General features: G+C 45.6%; 1 protein-coding gene across 2 annotated transcripts in view; it reads right to left on the bottom strand.

Annotated features, from left to right (window-relative positions):
- Positions 1-21523, bottom strand: part of PLXNC1 (plexin C1) — a 146457-nt gene that overhangs the window by 95543 nt on the left and 29391 nt on the right. For both annotated transcript variants that reach the window (XM_028490449.1, XM_024127221.3), the window contains exons 3-4: positions 20096-20230; positions 16598-16698 (exon numbers count right to left, since the gene is read on the bottom strand). In XM_028490449.1, coding sequence (XP_028346250.1) covers positions 16598-16698; positions 20096-20230 — 236 coding nt within the window. The remainder of the gene's footprint in view (positions 1-16597; positions 16699-20095; positions 20231-21523) is intronic.

The following is a 21523-nucleotide window of genomic DNA, read 5'->3' as shown; positions in this document are numbered from 1 at the left end:
TGCCCTGCAACGGCAGAGGCCACAACGGTGAGAGGCCCGCGTACCGGAAAAAAAAAAAAAAAAAAAAAAAAAAAAGAGTAGCAGAAAACAATGAGATTGAAGCCATTTGCATCGTATAGCAGTTTTTCTTCTTTACTTATTTGTGTTTCTGCTCAGCTGGTAGTCTGGGAACAGTGCCCAGCTGGATCGACTTTTAAATTTATTATTACAGTATTGTATTTATACAGTATTTCTATTTTTTTTTAATGGGGATGGCTTAAATTATTGTTTTCATGCCAACATAAAGAACAGGGAGACCCACCTCTGGAAATGAGCTGAAGTTTCCAGGCAGGTGAAATGCCCATGGGATGGGATGGGGGACCTTGAGAATCTGACTCTATTAGGCTAGAATCTCTCGGTAAGAATTTAGCACTTACTCAACCTTGAAATAGAAACTCTGAACTCAGAAATGTAACTTCTACTTCCTGCCATTCGAATTTCATCAGCATCTTCTAATCTAATTGTTCACCAAGAGCAGACAGTCCCTGAAGTAAACTGATTAACTAAATATCAGATAATTGGCTTGAATGGGAGCGGTGATGTGACCTGTTCCAAAGATTCTCTACTGATATAATATCAGAAAACTTTTAACAAGGAAACAATCCAGCCTCTCTCTCAGGAAACAGGAGACTGTGTCCATCCTGTGGGTAGATTTTTGCCACAAGAGCAAAGGTCTTCTGCTAACGGATTTGAAACAGCTGTCTGCATTTTTCAGAAAGGCACGGAGTCCAGAGGAAGGGCCAGGTGGTCCCCAGAATCAGGGGGCTTTCATTAATGCTGTCAGTCCACAAGATGGAGAAACCAACCTCGACTGAAAAGAAGAGAATTGGAAGTCACTGTGAAAAACTAAACTCTGAATTGCAGGCCTCCAGAGTCAGCCAAGGGGGATGCCAAAATACGAGACCAAAATAACTTGCCGGGAAAGCTGAAAAATTGAATTTCAGCTCCAGTGATGAAGATCCAATCTACATAAGAAAATGATGCTAATAACAGAGACAATTTAGAATATTTTTTTTTTTAAGTGAAAACACCTCACCTGCCAGGAGACGTTCTTTCACATGATTTGATCCACTTATTCTTCACAAAGCTATGAAGTAGGCACAACAAATTTCCCTGCTTTACAGCTGGGGAAAACTGAGGCACGGAAGGCTCCATATTGTTTTCCCAAGGTCACAGAGTTAGGAAGCAGAGTGGCTGAGATACCAAACCAGGCAGCTTCAGAGTCCGTGGTCTCATCTCCTACCCTGTAATGCCCCTCATAAGGGCTCTCACTCACTGAGCCCTCCCCAGGGGCCAGGCACTGTTTCTAGACTTTCCGGGACTTAACTCGTTGATCCTACAACCACCTCAGGAAGTAGGTATTATTGTTATCGGCTCCATTTCAAAGATGAGGAAACTGAGGCACAGAGAGGTTAGCATGCTATGAATCTCAGCAGTCTGGCACTGGTATCCATACTCTTACTACTGTGCCAATGCCTCAAAATTTTCAAAGGTTTCCTGGATAGCAATGTCATAAATGCCAAGATAAAAGTAAATATGTCCTCCCAGAGCTTGGGCCCTACGGGAAAATATAGGTTTTATTCCACTTCTCAGCATTTCTCAAAGTGTGTTCTTCGGGTTGTTTTAGGTGTTAGTGTTAAAGGAGGGTCAAGAAATTTGGGAAACACTAATTAAATAAAATTAATGGTCTTCTCTATTGCAGGACTTCTCAGAGCCTTGAATATGCCTGTGTGCTTTGTAAATTTCCAAGACAGAAACGGATGATGTACCATCTTCCAACTTTTTTGTTGAGGGATTAGAAGTTCTAGCCATGCACATTGGGAAACACTGCCTGATCTCAGTTAATGAGTAATAATCCAAACGGAAGATCAAATTAGAAAACTTTGGGCCTTTTTTTACTCTTTTTTTTTTTTCTCATCTCTCATACTAGTTGATTGTGACCTATTAATTCCAAGCATTTCTCTATACTATCTCCTGCAGTCCGCCCTCAGCCATCACTTCTCACCTAGGCTCCTGCAGCACCTTCTGAAGGGCCTCCCTCCTCTGATGGCCTGTGGAGGCCATCAGTCAGCCTCCACAACAACATCTAGGTATTCTCAAGGACAGAACTGATCACATCACTTCCTACTTAGGAACCCTCAGTGGCACCCTTTCACTTACACCAAACGCCTCTACCTACATCACTTTCATGACCGGGGGCCTAGAACACACATTTCCACACTCATCTCAGTACCCAATACCATGATCGAGCTCCTGCTTTCCTCTCCAAGCTCATCCCCAGGCAATCATGGGTTGATAAATCCGTCTCTCTATTTAGCCTACAAGCTCCTAAAAACATCGGTCGCTGATATCTAGTACGTGGTGCCTCACAGAGAGCAGTTACTTAATAAACACATGCAGTGAAAACTGCCCAGCTCTTCCTGGCATGTGCAGAATGCCCCAGGGCCTGCAATACTGGTGAAATGGTGTTCCTAGTTCAATGTCACCTCCTCCACATCTGCCCAGCTTCCAGGCAAAGCAGTCGTGCCCTCCTCTGTGTCCCCATGGGCACCTTACAAATGTTCCTGGTATATACAGCACAATGCGCTGGTTGCTGATTGCCTGTCTCTCTGACCAGACTATAAGGTCCCCAAGGAAAAGGCTAACCTTATTCACCTTGTCACCCCCAGGGCCTAGTGCCATATCTAGTATTCCTTCTACAAATATTGTCTGAGCGCCCACCAGACATCAGACACTGGGCATTGGGGACACATGAATGCCTAAGCCAGTTAAAGCTCCCCTCTTAATGAGCTTATATTCTGTTGAGGCACATGGACAAAAACCAAATAAGCAGACAATAATTTAAATAGTTTCAAACTGAGGTAAGTCTTCTGCAGAAATCAAAAATATAGCAGGAAGAGACTACTTTAGATAGGCTGGTCAAGAAAGATGTCATTTCAGCTCAGATTTCAAGGATGAAAACAATCTAGCCACATCAAGAGTAGTGGGAACAGCATTCCAGGCAGAAGGAACAGCATTCCAGGCAGAAGGAACAGCATGTGCCAAGACCCTGAGTTCACTGAAAGCTTGGTCTCTGCAAGGAAGTGATTAAAGACCAGACTGGCTGGACTTCAGTGAAGGAAGGGGAGAGTAGAGTGGGTCTGCCAGTTACAAGCCGGTGACCTTGGGCAAATCACATGCCCTCACACTTGTGTCTCCGGCTTTCCAACTGCAGAAACGCAGATAATAATTGTTTCTATCTCATGGAGTTGTTTCAAAAACGTACATCTATTTAACTGAGACTTCCAATAATGCCTCAGTAAATATTAGTATAATAGTTGTTATTATATTTATTACATAGGCAAGTGAAACAGAATTTAGGTAAAAGCTTTGGATGACATAAGCCAAACACACATACAAAATCAGAGAGATGCAGGAGGGATCTGGGCAACAGGGGTAACCAGACTGCCTTCTGCATTGCTTACATACACCAGGTCAACAATCAGCCTGCCTTTTCCATGTAAGGAGGCAGACACAGCTCACGGCTTCTTGGAAGTTTCTTTTTTAAAAAAATAAATTTATTTATTTTATTTTTATTTATTTTTGGCTGCGTTGGGTCTTTGCTGCATTGGGTCTTTGTCACACGGGCTTTCTCTAGTTGAGGCGAGCGGGGGCTACTCTTCGTTGCAGTGTGCAGTCTTCTCATTGCGGTGGCTTCTCTTGTCGCAGAGCATGGGCTCTATGTGTGCAGGCTTCAGTAGTTGTGGCTCGTGGGCTCAGTAGTTGTGGCTCACAGGCTCTAGAGCGCAGGCTCAGTAGTTGTGGCGCATGGGCTTATTTGCTCTGCAGCATGTGGGATCTTCCCGGACCAGGGCTCGAACCCATGTACCCTGCATTGGCAGGCGGATTCTTAACCACTGCACCACCAGGGAAGCCCCTTGGAAGTTTCTTAATCACAACCCTCCTCCTCCCAAGGGTTCTTGGGGTCTCCCTATGCCTTGAGCACCAGCTATGAGAGCACTTTCCACGGCGTATTGAAATGATTTGGTCAGTGCCTGCTTCCCACACTAACCTGTGAGCTTCTCCAAGGCAGATCCTCATTCATTTTTGTTTCCCCAGGGCCTAGTATCTGGCCTGGTATTCAACAAGCGTTAGCTAAATTGGATTAAGAATTAAATTTTCAAGTGACTAAATTCTTGTCTATGTTTCCATGATACCAGCATAAGTTGTTTCGTTGATTTTTGTTTACTGGGCTGGCCAGTTAACTGGCGTGGTGGAAAACCAACCTTTGTCTTGAAACTTGGAGCTATTTAGCACACGTAAAACACATCTGCAGACTGAAACATTCACACAAAAGGGATCTGTGGCCTTCAGCCCATGTGGTTCTTTGGTGGGTGATGAGTGCACTAAAAGTTGGTGATTTAATTTCCAAATGCAAACCCTGAACTGAAGAATTTAAGGGAGGCATTCGTAAAAAATAGGTAGCAAGGAAATAAAGATGGGAAAATGTCGTCTCTTGACTCAGGAAGATCTGGGTTCCAAACTGCTCTCCCACACATTTGTTCTGTAACGGGGAGCACATTCCTTAGCCTCTTAGGACCTCAGTTTCCCCACCAGTAAACAGCTGGCAGCGGTAACAACCCCATCTTCCAGAGAGCAATACTGAATCCCACATGGGGCATTTCAGAAATGGTCCACTCTCCATAGAGCGGGATACAAGGGCCCAAATGTTACAAAACGTCACAAGAGCAAAAACACAAAAGACTGGCAGGAAGGCTTCCAATGAAGATATGAACATCTGTTTGAATGTGGAGGAGTTGCTGGGAAGAGGACAAGTACTAGGTCACCAAGACAAGTGAAAACATTTGAGGAATTTTTAAAAGCCAATCGATACATACAAAAGTGCTTGCTGCCTGAGATAAGGTCATTTCAAAAAAAAAATCTATTCCATTAAAACATATATTTACTAAAAGGGGTGTTCGTAATGGTACCTGCTTGAGTCAGGCTACAGCAATTAAAGAGATGCGAAGATAAGTAGCTTGGAGGCTGAGGTTGGACCGAAAACAAAACTGGCTTCTGAGTACGGTAAGCATTCTCCCTGTGTCAGCTGTCCAGGCACAAAGAGCTGGGCTCCTTCATAGTTTCAACCCCTCTTCACCTTCTGCTTTGAAATACTCCCAGCTCTTCTAACAGCTGACAAAGATGATGAAGAACCCAGGGGATTCATGTCCACCCAAGACCCGCCCCTCCCAGCATGAGAAGGCCCCCAAATCCCTTTCAGCATCTCCGGTAACCCAGATGCATGGGTTTGGCCTCTGCCAGGGTAATTCAGTGATGCCCCCAGGCCCGAATAACATATTCCTCTCTGCTCCCCACTGCTTCCACCCCACAGACAGCTGTCCTACTTGCTTCTACACAATCAGTTGGCACAATGGGGTCCTCACACAAGGAGGAGGGGCCACCCCCAAACACCATTATTATGATGATCGCTGCCATTAGAGCTGCACTGGACCATAAAGGAGTGTCACTGCACAGACTTCATGCACGAGGACACATTCCGGATTGGAAGGAAAGGAGAGACAGATGCAGAATTAGAACCATCTTTCACCTGTCTTCCTGGCCACTGTCTTCCTGGCCACTCGGCTAGATGAGGCCATAGCCTACGAAGCAGGACGTCCCCAAAGTGGAGTGTGCTCCTTTGGGTCTTGGCTCAGCTGTCCCTTTCTCCGCGAGGCTTTCCAGGATCCTCTGGTTGAAACTAACCTCCCCTACCTCCAGTCAGCATGCCCTACCCCACCCCCTCCTTGCTTTATTTTTCTTCCTAATAGTGATTGCATCTGACACGCTATTTTCTTCTTTATTTTCACACTGTCCATCTTCTCTCATGTAGTGGGTCGAATAATGTGGTCCCCACAATTCACATCCACCCGGAACCTCAGAATGTGACCTTATTTGGAAATAGGGCCTTTGCAGATGTAACTAGTTAAGGATCTCAAGATGAAATCGTCCTGGGTTTAAGGTGTTCAATGACTAGTGTTTTGCCAAGAGAGAGGAGAAGGACATTTAAGGCCACATAAAGATGGAGGCAGAGGTTGGAGATATGCTGCCAGAGCCAAGAAGCACCAGGAGCCACCAGAAGCTGGAAGAGGAGAGGAAGGTTTCACCCCTCGAGCCTTCAGAGGGAAAGTGGCCCTGCTAACAACTTGATTTTGGATTTCCAGCCTCCAGAACTGTGAGAGAATAAATCTGCATTGTCTGAAACCACTGAGTTGGTGACCACTTGCTATGGCAGCTCTAGGAAACTAACAGAGCTCACTAGAAGGACCTCCATGAGGGCAAAGATTTGGGGCTGAGATGTTCACTGCTAGAGAAACCTGGTGCTTAGAACAGTGTCTGACACACACTAGGTACTCAATAAAGATCTGTTAAGGGAATGCATGGATGCTTAAACTTTCAAGGTGGAAGGGTTTCTATAACTCAGGTTGGCCCAGAGTTCCATATTTAACCAGTCATCCATGGTGGGTCCATTTGGACCGGGCTCTGCCCTCTCCTCCCACCACCACGAGGGATAATGTCTCCTTTGTTTCTCTTCCCTTTCACTATAGTGGTAGGTAAAGGTACTGGCTTGGGAGTTAGAGCTGAGCCTAGATTTGAATCCTGGTTCCACTACTTACACAACCTGTAGTAAGCAGATTAATGGCCCCCAAAGATATCTATGTCCTAATCTCTGGGACTTGTGAATATGTTACCTTACATGGCAAGAAGGACTTCAGAGATGTGACTAAGGATCTCAAAGTGGGGAGATTATCTTGGATTATCTGAGTGGGCTCAAAGTAATCACAAGAGGCTGCATAAGAGGAGGCAGGAGGGTCAGAGTCAGCAAAAGAGACGTGATGACGGAAACAGAATTCAGAGCCAGAAGGATCTAAAGAGGCTAGACTGCTGGCTTTGAAGATGCAAGAAGAGGCCACAAGCCAAGGAATGTAGGCTGCCTCCAGATACTAGTAAAGACAAGGAAACGGATTCTCCCTACAGCCTCCAGAAGGAACGAAGACCTTTCTACACCTTGGTTTTAGCCCAAGGTGAAACCCACTGCAGACTTCTGACCTCCAGAACTGCAAGATAATAAATGTATGTTGTTTTAGGCCAGCAAGGTTGTGGTGATTTGCTACCACAGCAGTAGGAAATGAATATAGAAACCTAAGCCTGTTTTCTCTTCTCAAAAGTGGGAATTGTAATAGTACTCTCTTCACAAGGTACCAGGAGGACTAAATGAAACATGCATGGAACATTCAGGGCACAGCATCTGATGTGTGATAAGCATATTCTCCTCCATGCCTGGTGAGCCTGTCTCCTGGCTGGGCCTGGACTCAAGGCAGGCTTCCTGGAGAAGGGGCACTGTAATTGCTTTCTGAAGGATAAGTGGGCACATTCTGATGGATTCCCCTACTGAAAAGCCCTCAGGGGCCTTCTCTGCTACTTAGTGTCCACGTCTCATGATGGCAGACCGAACCAGAGTAACTCAGGTTTCAGAAGAATGTGGCTATGGGTTACCATGCACCAGGGGTTGTCTTGGTCAAGTTTTCAGGCAATAGCAGCTCACAGGCCTTAAGGTTGTTGATTGGCCCTGGGGAGGCTTGAGGAAGGAATGTCTCTTGGGAGAGAGAGGGAAGACAGACCTCAAGACAGGAGAGCAATGCAAGGAGCTGGGTTTGTCCATAAGCAAATCATTGAATTCTTTTTGCTTATTACTCTGGGGTACTGAGGATGAATATGTTTAGCAGGCAGCTTTTAGTTTTTCTCTCCAGTGTTCAAATCCCCTTCTGTTACCCCAACCCTTCCAGAAAGTCTGTTGTCAGACCAGGTTGAGAAATGACCTCGTTCAGTGTCACGTGTTGAACAGCCAGCCAGCAGATGAAAACCTAAAAACTGCTACCAGGGGCTGCTTGGAAGTCTTCTAACTGTAAACGTGGAAGAAACATGCAGGAGGATATGAGTAAATGTTAAATTTATACAGATAAGTGAGGGGAGCCCACAGATACCTTATAATTAGCACTCCTGGGGGCTTTGTCCCTGCCCTGAACACATCCTGTGCAGGGTGGGGCATTCTGGGATGGGACAATAAAGATGAGTGTGGCCTCTCCTATGTGGCCCATTTTCTGAAGAGGACCCAGCCCTGGTTCCATTACGTGACTGGGACCGCAAGTGGAGCCCGTGGTGGTGTTGGGAGAAGTGGAGAGGTACGTGAAATTTGGAGAAACAGCCGCTAAGCAGATGACTCGGGAAGAGACGTGAGATAAACTCACTCTTTATAAAATATACTAGAAGACAGTGACCCTAGAGGGGGTAGGAGTGGCAAGTGTGGTACAATTAATGCTTGGGTTAACGCATTTCGTCTCCTATATACGATGCCATCAGGATCATCTTTTAAAAACACAAATATGATCCGTGTCTGCTGAAAACCCTTTAATAAGTTCCCAGCACCAACTAATAAAGTCCAAGCTCAGAGCCCTTCCCATCTACTTCTTTGCTTCCAGAGCCAGTGCTGGGGTGACGTGATTCAATTTGTCATCGCCTCAAAAGATCTCTTATTGTAGTGACTTCCCTGGTGGTCCAGTGGTTAAGAGTCTGTGCTTCCACTACAGGCGGTGCGGGTTCGATCCCTGGTCGGGGAGCTAAGATCCCACAGGTCGCGTGGCCAAAACAATAAAATAAAATGATCTCTTTATTGTACGGGTGCTGCTCCCTGAATTACCTCTCACCCGCTCCTTCCCTCAGCGAACGTCTACTCAGGCCTCAAGACCCATTTTCTTCCTCTTCCCCAGGACCCAATTTTAATGCCACCTCCTCTCTGAAGCCTTTCCCAACCTTGGTTACAACCAACGGCTCCTTCCTCTGGGCTTCCGTCATAGTAGTAATTAACATCACTTCAGTGCTTACTATGAACAGGCACTGTGCCTAGGACTTTATGCACATCATCCGGTTTAATTCTCTCAGCAACCCTGCAAGGGAGGCACCGTTACTAGCCCTGCTTTACAGAAGAGGAGATCTGGCACAGGGAAGATAAGAAACTTGCAGGTCACGAAGAAGCCTGGATTCGACACCACACACGCTGGCTCCAGGTCTGCATTCTTCCTGCTGCCAGTGTGGAAGTCATCCCCCTGCATCACTGGGCACCCCAAACCGCCTAGTTCTCCGACATTCCTGCTCGGTCAATGACACCTCTGTCCCTCTGGTACACAAGGCAGATAACCCATACTCTTTGCCCTATCATCTCAACAGCAAAGCCCCTGCACCTATGAGACTCAGCTCCACATCTCTTGGAAGTCCTTCTCCATCTGACTTGGGTACCCGTTCTTTGGGCTCCAACCTAGTGCCTCGTACAAGGCCTGGAACACAGTAGGAACCCCGTGTATGTTTGGTACCATTTCTTTACTTTCTTTGTGAGGACTTAGATCAAGGGAGAAAGAATACATCTTCCAGAAAAACAGTGGCCACCTTGATATTTTATTTTTCATTTTATGGCCCTATTTTTAGTGTGTCAGACTCAAGGGGGGGATCCAGTTAATCCCTAAGTCCTGTCAATTCTATCTTCCAAATAGCTCTTAAATCCACCTACTTCTTTCCATACCCACTACCATCTCTCTTATTCAGTCCCCAGTCTCTTTGCTGGTTTACAACCACCTTCTAAGGGACCTGCTGGCTTCCAGCGGTGTCGTCTCTAGTCTACCTTGCACCAGAATGCTTGTTCTGAAACACACAAATGATCTAGTCTGTCTTCTGATTGAAAACCTGGGATGGCTTCCCAAAGTCTTTCCAACGAAATTCAAATGCTTTAACCTGGGTTTTAAGACCCCTCCTCCCCTTCCCCTGCCTACCACGCCGCCCTCATTAACCAACGCTCCTCAGACTGCACGCTTCCCCTACTGTCCATTAGGCCAGGCGCTCCTCCAGCTTCCAGCCTTGGCACCGTCTGTTCCCTCAGCTTCCCCCGCTCTTTCTCTTTACCTGGATGATATCTGCTCACACTTCAGGCTCAGCTTAGACATCCCTTCCTCCAGGAAGCCTTCTCTGACCTTAAGTTTAGGTTAGTTTTCTTTGATTCATTTTCACCGTACCTGTTGTTGTCTTTGTAATTGGAGTATAACTGACCTATAACACTATGTTAGCTCCACGTGCATAATACAGTGATTTGATATTTCTATACATTACAAAATAATCACCACGACAAGTCTAGTTCCCATCCATTGCCTTCCTCCAGGAAGCCTTCTCTGACCTTAAGTTTAGGTTAGTTTTCTTTGATTGATTCATTTTCACCGTACCTGTTGTTGTCTTTGTAATTGGAGTATAACTGACCTATAACACTATGTTAGCTCCACGTGCATAATACAGTGATTTGATATTTCTATACATTACAAAATAATCACCACGACAAGTCTAGTTCCCATCCATTGCCATACGAAGTTATTACCATATTATTGACTATATTCTCCATGCTGTACATTTCATTCCCATGACTAATTTTTTTGTACTGGAAGTTTGTACCTCTTAATCTCCCTCACCAATTTCACTCATCCCCCTAACCCCTTCCTCTTGGGCAACCACCTGTTTGTTTCTGTACCTACTACTCTGTTTCTGTTTTGTTATTTTTGTTCATCTGTTTTGTTTTTTAGATTCCACATAGAAGTGAAATCATACAATATTTGTCTTTCTCTGACTTATTTCACTTAGCATAATGCCCTCTAGGTCCATGCATGTTGCTGCAAATGGCAAGATTTCATTTTTTTAATGGCTGAGTAGCATTCCACTGTGTACATATACACCACATCTTCTTTATCCATTCGTCTATCGATGGACACTTAGGCTGCTTCCATATCTTGTCTATTGTGAATACTGCAGCAACGAACATAAGGAAGAATGTATCTTTTTGAACTAGTGTTTCATCTTCTTCAGAAAAATACCTAGAAGTGGAATTGCTGGATCACCTGGTGGTTCTATTTTTAATTTTTTGAGGAACCTCCGAAATGTTCTCCATAGTGGCTGTACCAATTTACACTCCCACCAACAGTGCACTAGGGTTCCCTTTTCTCCACACCCTCGCCAACACTTGCTATTTGTTGGTTAGATGTTTGTTTGGTTTTTTTTATGTGTCCCCATGGAATCCTCCACGTCCTCTGTGCTAACCCTATTATTCTCTATTTACTTATCAGTAGATTGGTAGCTCCTTAACTTATTAGGGTAGACCGGATTATTGTTCCCAGTTCTGCAATCTCTCCTGTACTGGAATAACACACCCATACCCTTTGCCACTAGAGTAGGCAGTGTATGTTTCGCTACCCCACTGATGCTGGGCTTGGCTATGTGGCTTGCTTGCCAATGGAATATCAGCAAACACGACACGAGTGGAGGCTCTGAATGTGCTGCAGAGTTTAGCTTGGGTTCTTGTGCTTCTGCTACCTGCCTTGAGGAGAGTACGTGCAGGATGAGAGATGTGTGAAGTAGACCTGAATCAAACTCTCCACCTGCAGCCACTGCTGAAGCTGACCCACGATCAAGAAAAACAAATTTTTGTTCTTGTAAGTCACTAAAAATCTGTTTGTTAACACAGCATCACTGGAGCGGAAACCTGACTACTAACACTGTCTCTATCCCTCACTAGACTGCAAGCTCCATGCGGGCAAGAAAGAACAGTATCCCAAGCACATAGTAGGAGCTCAGTAAATATCTGTTGATGGTATGTATGACTGAATGAATGAACGTTGGCCATTGACGTGTCTGTCTCCCTAGCTGGCATGTGAATTCCTTAAGGCCGAGAACGACATCTGATTTCTCTCAGTATCACCTAGTTATCTTACTTCCCACATTGGGTTCTTGGTAGAGATTCAATAAATATTTGTTGAAATTAGATAAACTGAATTTTGTGGGCTGACTTGGGAATCAGTCCTTAATTTATGACATTGTTTCTACGGGAAAATGCATTCCGAGTGCCAAACAAACTTGCAAATGAACTTTTGGAACCTCACCCGCTCATTGGTTCCGGATTGCCAGTTTTGTGGAAATCCATAACTAAACACATGTGCTGTGCTTTGCAATATGGGAGAAACTGAGAAGCTGCTTTCAAACCCAAGATATTCAGCCTGCAAAAATTCACTTTCCACCCACACAGACAAATTCAGCATAGGTTGGATTTGAGGTTCCAACAATAAAATACTAGACTTTTTAGAGCTCATTGTTTATCGAATTGCTTTTTGTCTGCTTATGCTGGATGCCTATTCTTAATGTCCGATCAAAAGTAAGTTAAGATCATTTTCTTGCACCCCCCCACCTCAACAAATCCACTTTCTAGACGTGTGTGAAATAAAGCCCAACATTCTCAATAGAGAAAATAAATTATTTTTCTAAATAAATCTGTGACATTTACAATAAACACAGTGGGATGCCCTACCGTTATAAGAAAACAACCCCCTTGAGAGTTCCTAATTTTGAATGGTACTGACAGCTTAACATGAGTCACAGATCTGAGACTTAGTTTTATTGCATCTCAGGTCAGAAGCAAGCCAGTTTGAAACCAAATGATCTGACGTGGCTGGGAAGGGCCATCAGTCCACAAATCTGGAATGTTTTATCATACTTAATGCACACGTCTCAGCCTGCCATTGGTAGAGTTTCCCAATCACTCAGTGTACTCCATTCATTTAACATATATTTTTTAAGCACCTACTATGCACCAGGCACCATTCTAGATTCTGGGGATACAGTCATGAACAAGACGAGGTTCCCATGCAACTTACATTTTAACAAAGGAAGAGGCAGAGAAAGAAGATCATTTCAAATAGTGATGGGGCCAGGAAGAACATAAAACAGTGATGTCACCGTGAGTGAGGTGAGGCTACTTCAGACTGGGTCATTGCAGGGAGACATGTATGCTGGGACCTGATGAGCAAGAAAGAGCCAGCCGTGGAAGAATTTTCTAGACTGAGGAAACAGCAGGTGAAAAGTCCCTGAGGCAGGAACAAGCCTGGCATATTCTTAAGTCAGAAAGAAAGCTCGGGTGGCTGGGGTCGAGTGAACGAAGGAGAGAGTGGCATGAGAGGTCTGAGAATAACCAAGGACCCGATCCTGGGAAGCCCTGTATTCGGGCCCTGGGAGCAAGGGAGTCAGACTGAATTCTGCGACGGAGGCCAGTGGAGGTTTTTAAGCTGGCGAGTAAAATGATCTGGCTTAGATTTTTACAAGACCACTCCTCGTGGGGCAGGGGTGAGGGGACAAAAGCAGAAGGAGGGGAAGCCGTCAGCAGGCTTTTCCAGAAGGCTGGATTCCTTTATCACAGCCCATCATCAACAGAAGTCCTGATGTCTTCAACTTCTCCAGTTGTTCCCTTCACCATCTTGCTGGTCTTGCTCACCAGGCTCTCCCCGAGGACACTGCTTCCCTGCAGCCCACCAAGGGCTGGCTGTTTCCTCTCCCTCATCACAGTGGTCCTACTTGTGTCTTGCTGCCTCTTTGGGATGAATCTTCTTCCTTTCTTTCCAAGCCTGGCCCCATCCCCTGCACTCCCCAGCTCGGAAGCTCACGCCATCGGGCCATCTGCCAGATGCCCCCGGCCCCTCTTCGTCAAGAGCATCCACAGCCCACCCCGCCCATGGGCAATTCCTTTCTTTTCTTGACTGTTTGCCTCTCCAACATTGCTCCCACAGTCCTTCTTGGTGACTGGTCCACGGAACACTCTGACCCCTCCTCAGCTCCCTGACCCTCTCTGCCAATGATCTTGTCCTTCATCCTATTTCAGCTACACAATCACACCCCAGACCTTGTCAGTACCAATAACTCCGCCCCCTCCATGACCTTAACTCCAAGTTCCCCATAGTCCGACCACTACCGCTTCTCCAGTTCCCCAGGTCCAACAAGTTGTAAACCCTCAAACAACCTCCCCTGCACAGAGCTGGCTACCTTTTCACAACTCTCACTCCCCTCGTGTCCTCACGTCCCTCCTTAGAGCTCACTTCCGGCTTGGAGCCCAGGGTCCACTATTGTAAGTACCCAAATCCATATCACTGTCCATCCCTCGTAGGCACCCTCAGCTCCTGGGCCCCGCTTTCCCCTCTTGAATGTATTTCCTGGCAAAGCCCCATCTCTGGCTAAATCTAACTCTCCACTAGCCTACCACTATGCCCACGGAGCCAAACATGGCTTGTGAAAGCAAACCCGTGCTTACTGCTCTCGCTTCACAAGCAAGACCGTTGACTTCAAGTGAGCCCTGATGTTGTCTGGCAACTGTTCTCTCTTTCCCGGCTCTGTTCTCTCTTCCACTCTGTCCCATACCTTCTCTCTCTTCTCCCTTCCAACTCCAGGGCTTCCTCCCTCACCTCACCCATCTTACGTTACTGAAAATGATGTAAAGCCACATGCAAAGACACTGTGCATGCTTCCATCACCGACCTGCTCCTGAGCCCATATTCTTCACCTTCCCTCCTATGACCAAGGATGAAGGGTCCCATGCTCCTGGCTGAGGCTGGGCCCCCCGCTGGCACACAAGATCATATTTTCTTTCATCTGCTGAAAGACAACACCCCACAATACTCCCTTCTCCCTCTTGTATCGTCAGTTTCTCTCTCTCTACTGGAACTCTCCTGACAGCACAAAAACACACTGCTATTTCATGTATCTTAAAAAAAACCCCAAAGCTCTCTGGACTCCACTTTTTCGTCCAACGTCTGCTCCATTTTTCTGCTGTCTTTCTCAGCAAAGCTCCTCGGAAGAGTTGTCTCCACTCTGCCCTCTTCTAATTTTCTCTTACAGCTTTAGCACCACTTCCTGTCCTTGTCACCGTACCAGTCATCGCCTGCTAAGTCCAGTGGCTCAGTTCTCTTCCCCTCTTGCCTGACCTCTCTGCACGACCTGGCACAATGGACCACTCCCCTCCTCCTTTCTTCCCTGGGCTTCTAGCAGGCCACCTTCTTTAGTCTTTCCGCTTCCCCTTCTGGCTGTTCTCTCCCCGTCTGTTACTTCTTCATCTCCTTGACCCCTAAACACTGTACCGCCTCAATGTTCAATTTTCCAACTCATCCTCCTCTCAGTCTACACTCCCTCCCTCATCTGGTCTGAAGACTTCACGACGTAGCATCAGAATGCTACTAACCCCCAAAGTCGTATCACCAGCTTGGACATCTCCTATGAAAGCCAGACCTGTGTTTGCCAAAAGAGTAGCCACTAGCTGCTACGCATGGCTATTTAATCACCATCACCACTGTGACCATCACCACCATCTCCACTGCTGTCACTGAATTAACTCCTGCACAGAGCTCTACAAATATAGACAGAGAAGCTACATAAATGGAACAGATCAGAAAGATTATGGCAAAACTGCTTAGTGGGTGTGTGGCGATGCAGTGCTGTTCATGATCAGTTAATTTCTTAAACTCTAGTCTTAGGCAAGCGACAAGAAGAAAACGTTCCTACCCAATTACAATTATTCATGAGACTCTTCCTGGCCTTGCCTCTTTTGTCTGCCGATGATTCTGAAGGAAACAGCCCGGTAAGGAGGCTCAGCAAAAGCAAGGGCAATTATGCGTCTTGCTGCATCACAGCTTCAGACTTCCTCCATGAACTCTTAATTAATTCCATCCCCATATTTTTAGTTTGTTTCCTGAACCTCTTGCTTATATTGTATTTTTCCCCCTCTCCCTTCACTGCTCTTACCTTCCTCCCCCAAAGGCTCCCAAATTCTACTCCCAGTCTTCTTTCCTTTCCCTAAATTGCCCCTTGTTTAGCCTTCAGCTTCTCTGCACCTGTTCTACTCCTTCTTATCCTTTTTCACCTTTAAAAACTGAAAGCACCAAACTGACAGACACTGTTATGTTTTTTTTTTTCCCCCTGCCTGAGCTGCGGCTCAGGCTCTCTCTTCCTTGCTTCTATAGCAAAAGCCCGAGTACTGGGTTGCCATGGCAACAGCGAATCCAACCAGGCCGGTCCCAGCGACGCTGGGAGCTGCCATGGCGAGGAGGCTGCTACAAGTCGCCCTGGGCCTAGATGGGTCGTGAACATCGTAATTCAAGACCAGGCTGGGCAGATTCTGCCCGGAGACTGAGACTGCACATCAGGCCTGTGCACAGCTGTACAGCGCATCCAGAGACAACATCATCAATAATCAGGCTTCCACGGAGCCAACCAAACACGTGACATCATGAGGATTCATCTGAAAATTTTCAAACACGCCTATTCTTTTATCTCCTCTGACAGAGAACATTTTGCAGCTCTCTCCAGTCTTGGAGAACTCTGTAGAAAGTAAAAGCTCAAGTGACAGCTCCAACTTACGCCGGTATCCTTCCCCCAACCCCCCTCAATCTCTGCCCTCCACGTTGGGGACCCTCTCAGTGGTTCAGGTCAAATGATTCAGTAGCACCGACACGACTGGGAACATCCCTGAGAATTGATTCCGATTACACACTGGTATTTTAGTTGGCGCAGAGATCAGTTCCCCCAGGTCATTGGAACGGATCCTTAAAGTAGGGCAACAAGCGTGCAGCCGCATGACACTGTTTCGAAATTGTGAGTTGCTGAGAAAGAACTCAGGAAATACCTCTGTAGCGAATGGCACCAACCGCAGTGAGGGTCTGTCGCCGCTAAACACTCCGAACAGGATTTATGTTTACTGCAGTTCGCAACACGAATTCTCCTCACCTAAAAATAAAGATGACGGCAGTTCAGACAGAATTATGAGCAACGCTAGAAAAACTACAACACCTTATCTGATGAAGGGCCACAAAGAGACATTTATCCACTCAGACGCCGAACGTCTGTGTAATGACATCGGGCAGCAGTTCTCAAGTTCTAGCGTGTGAAGTGGTTTATCAGCATCTCCTGGGGAGCTTCTGAAAGGGCAGATCCCCAGACCCCCTGCCGCTGAGACTCTAGTTGAGTAGGTCAGGGGTGGGGCCTAGGAATCTGCCTTTTTAAGACTTCTCACAGGTGAGCCTGATCCACAGTCAGGTTTCTGATCTGCCAGTAGTGATTTTCAAGGATCGTGGAATCAGGTCACCTGGTTTTCAGTGACAGTCAATGGCACCTCGGAGATGAGCGTCTGGGGAAAGCAACAGGCTCTGACCTGGAGTGTCAGCACGAGGTTGGCACTTGACATGGAAATGAGGACCACCCTCCCACACCCATCGGTGACCCATCACCTCCTCCTGGCTCACTGCTCACATTCCCTCCACTGGACGTGAAAATAAAAGAAACAGGGCGAGTTTTCCAATCATTCCTGGCCCCTAGAGCTGCCTCTTCCAGCTGTCAGAAAACAGCAGCCCCTGAGGTGGGCGCTGGTGCTGGGCAGACCCATGCCCTGGAGGCCGGCAGAGCCTCCAAGCAGGGTTGGTGGGGAGGCAGGGAGGACCTGAGCCTCACATGGTGCATTTTCTGCGGACAAAATCCCACAGCGTAGTCAGGAAACCTGTGGAATTCATTAAGCCAGGAAGTTGTACCTGCTGCAAAGTATAAGTAACTTCTTAAAACATATAGAGAGGTAGAGAGTTCTAGAAGGGGTTTGTGAGAAAAGCAGGGGCTATCCCGAGGAATAGCCTTCCATTCCAAGCTGACTTCGTGGAGGATAACCACCGCCCATCACCTCACAGTCCCCAGTGCTGCTGACAGATGTGGCGGGCAGACCACCAGCCTGAGCCAGAATTAACCAGAATGTGGACATTTCCGGGTAGCTCACAGCACATCTTTGTAATTCTGGGGGATTTTCACAAATGTCACGGAATCTCTCCAACCTTGTTTTCTCACCTGTGAAACGGTGATAGTGCTGCTGACTTCACGGGGTTATTACCAACATTGCCCGGCACATAATAAACGCTCAATAAATGTTGGCTATTGCTACCACATGAGAAAAAGTTTCCACGGTCCAATGAACACGTGAAACCTCACGGGGAAAAAGCAAACGTTTCCTTAGCACAAGGCTTCTGAGAGCCTTTGAATCTCTATTATGATACTCTCGGAGCGGTACAGTAAGTAACATCTGCTCCTGGGACCACTTTTGCTCAGAACATTGAGTGGAAAATGAGTCTCTAGAACATTCTATGAGAACGACTCTACATGTACTTAAACACACAAACATATAACTATGTGAAAGAAAGGCCATCATAAATACTACATTGGACCTGCTTCTCTAACTTAACACATTTATAGGGACTATTCCACAGCAATGCATCTATTTCCATATGGTTGTTTTAATGACCAGGTATTCCAGGGATGTAGCAGGGCATTTTAGTTTGGCTCTTATTATCTCCCCAAGAGTCTAGGAAAGGACCTTCCTCAGGTTTTGTCTCTCTAGGGCTTATACTGGCTCAACCAGAGAACCAAAGTCTTACTAACAGGATCTCTAGCAGTGAATCTGAGTGAAGAAGGTAAGAATAACCAGCTTTGATGCCCAGCGGAAAACTCTTCCCAGGACTTCAGGCTTTGAATGGCCAGACTAGAACTCTTCACCTTCAGAGAGTGAGGACCTATCAACTACTGGTGGTTCTCAGCCTACAGTCTTGGGGTCTGGGAAAGGATTTATGAGCTATTTGCAATGTTTCAAAAGGCTGATTGGAAAAACATGCACAGACTAAGCAAGGCTGCAAGTGCCTTTGCTTTGAGCTGGAATTTTATCAGCTCCATGTGGTAGCACAGTCAGCGCTCTGAATGGCCGTTTTGAGATGCCCTTGATAAATAACGCCTGAGAATGGGAATTGTTACTTAATAAGTGCAGTTTGTTGAGTAGACAAAAACCTTTCAAATACGAGAACCCTGGGGAAGAAAAATAATAGACAGTGTTTAAATGTTGAAGCAAGCTGGTCAAAAAGGTTCTATATGGTGAAGAACAAAGGTATAGGAGATCCACTGGCCATCTCACCGCGGTCATTTTGAATAACTGGCATTTCAACATGCAAAAGGCAACACAGCCTTTTTAGGAATGTCAGAAGCGAAAAAGTGCTGCACATCTTCTCTGCGACTTGGCCAGCACGTGGAGACTGATGTCATTGCTCTTCTCCATGGAATGACCGAGAGGAAAAGAATGGAAAATGAGGGTGGGCCAAGGGCATCTGTTACACCCATTATGTAATCATGTAAGTCTCACTTATCTTCTTTGCACTTTGTATGTTCAAATGGTCATGGGTCAAAACAACCATGCCAGAATTGCCTGTTTGGTTTTCACAAATTTGGGGTTTGATCCCATTTATCATGGGCTTTAACATCAGGTAGAATTTAAGTCCTAGCCCTGACAAGGCTCTATCTATATCCTTGAGAAGATATTGAACCTCTCTTAGTCCTAGTTCTTCATATATAAAACAAGGGTAATTTTTATCTCACTAGATTGACAGATTTCATTAACATTGTTTATTACACTTTGCGGTTTGCGTCTGTGTGTGTGTGTGTGTGTGTGTGTGTGTGTGTGTGTGTGTACAACTCTATGCATTTAGAGAGACCCTCTTTGGAAGAGTAACTAGCACAGCATCAGTAGGGACTCAGTAACAATTAGTTCCCCATCTCCTTCCCTTGGTGAAAGCACTTTGTAAATATGAATAAAATGTAAAAAGGTATCCTTTTTATTTCAGTAAGCTGAAGCAAGAAGAAAAACTAAAACAGCCAGATAAATTAAGAGAGGGAGGGTGAGTGCTATATATTTCCCGGTTCATGAATGTGTATGAGACTATGGCCTGATGTTAACCCCAAATTCCAAAGCCAATCCCATCGGGTATATTCATAAATGCATCTAACCATTCAATGCCCACACGATCAATGTGTAAATTCAGTTACCTCTCTGATTACACTCCCATTTGCAAGCACACCTTTCTCTGAAAAACTTGGCACTGGAAATATAGCCAATAATAACACTGTCTAAATAGGTAATATTTCTTGCTTACTTACTGACAGTAGGTTTTAAATTCCATGCCTGTGAACCACTGTGTGTCTTCTTGAAGCCTGCAGCAGTGTTTAAACTCAGTAGTTCAAAGTAAAAGCTTCACCACTCGATAATGACATCAATTAAACAATTTGTATTCATAAGACAGACACAGTAACTAGTATTTCTGCCTACCTCTTTTCCAGCTGTTAGATAGATGTAGATATTCTTCTTAGGATGAGGAACGAGTTTGTAGAAAACAGGTGTTTCTTCTTTAATTTCATAGATAACCTCCGGACAATTAGAAGTCAAATTCTCACCAAGAATAACCTATTTTTTAAAAAAGAGAAATATGACTTCTATTAAATAATTTGAATTTCAGGGTGGCAAAACTTATGGCTTAATCCTAAGATTACATCCTTTCTTTCTCATTACCTACACTGGCTAAGGTACCATGTTCCTTAATCATCGGCTCATATCTCAGCCTTCAACAAGGCTGGTGATAACAAGCTTGGTATTTCTGCTTTTGTAGGGGACAAAGTCGTGGTGAACGCACACACACACAAAGCCACTCTCTGGTGCTGGGGCAGTATCCTCATATGTGGAAGCTCAATGTCCACAACTGGCCTTATGAGAAGCCACAAGTGACGGCTTCATTAGCGCTATGCCAAGTGATCTTAAAACTAAAGGCAGGCAGCCTGACAGGTACCTGCACGGATTACTCTGATTCTCCTCTATGGGTCTACACAGTTCTGCGTTTTACAGTAACCAGGACAACTTAACAGGCCTAAACGAGTAGGTACATATTTATATATAAGATATAAGTAAGTGCGGCTTTGAAGTTGGACATACCTGAGTTTCACTCATCTTTAGTCAATAAACATCTATTGAACATCCACTATATGTATCTGCCACATTCTAGGTGTTTGCAAAAATGCAGTGAACAAATGGTGGGAAAATCCTGCCCTTATAGAACTTACATTCATGTGCATGCTGGGGTGGGCGGAGTGTAATGACAGACAATTAACAATAAATAAGTAAATTATAAAATATGTCAGCAGGCACTGCAATGCAATGAGAAGCCTGCGCACTGCAACGAAGAGTAGCCCCCGCTCGCCACAACTACGGAAAGTCTGCGCGCAGCAACAAACACCCAATGCAGCCAAAAAAAAAAAAAAAAAAAAAAGTTAGCAGGACCGACAGTATAGCACAGGGAACTATATTCAATATCCTGTAATAACCTATAATGGAAAAGAATCTGAAAAAGAATAGATTACATACATGTACAACTGAATCACTTTGCTGTACACCAGAAACTAACACAACACTGTAAATCAACTATACTCCAATATAAAAAAAAATACGTTAGCAGGTGATATAGGTCAAAATTAAGTGGAGTAAAAAGATGGAGAATGGGGGCTTCCCTGGTGGCGCAGTGGTTGAGAGTCCGCCTGCAGATGCAGGGGATGCGGGTTCGTGCCCCGGTCTGGGAAGATCCCACATGCCGCAGAGCGGCTAGGCCCGTGAGCCATGGTCGCTGAGCCTGCGTGTCCGGAGCCCGTGCTCCACAACGGGAGAGGCCACAGCAGTGAGAGGCCACAGCAGTGAGAGGCCCGCGTACTG

This window comes from Physeter macrocephalus, chromosome 6 (assembly GCF_002837175.3).
Source record: "Physeter macrocephalus isolate SW-GA chromosome 6, ASM283717v5, whole genome shotgun sequence".
Taxonomy (NCBI): domain Eukaryota; kingdom Metazoa; phylum Chordata; class Mammalia; order Artiodactyla; family Physeteridae; genus Physeter; species Physeter macrocephalus.
Note: the sequence above shows the minus strand (reverse complement) of the source record. Positions and strands in the feature narration are given on the sequence as shown.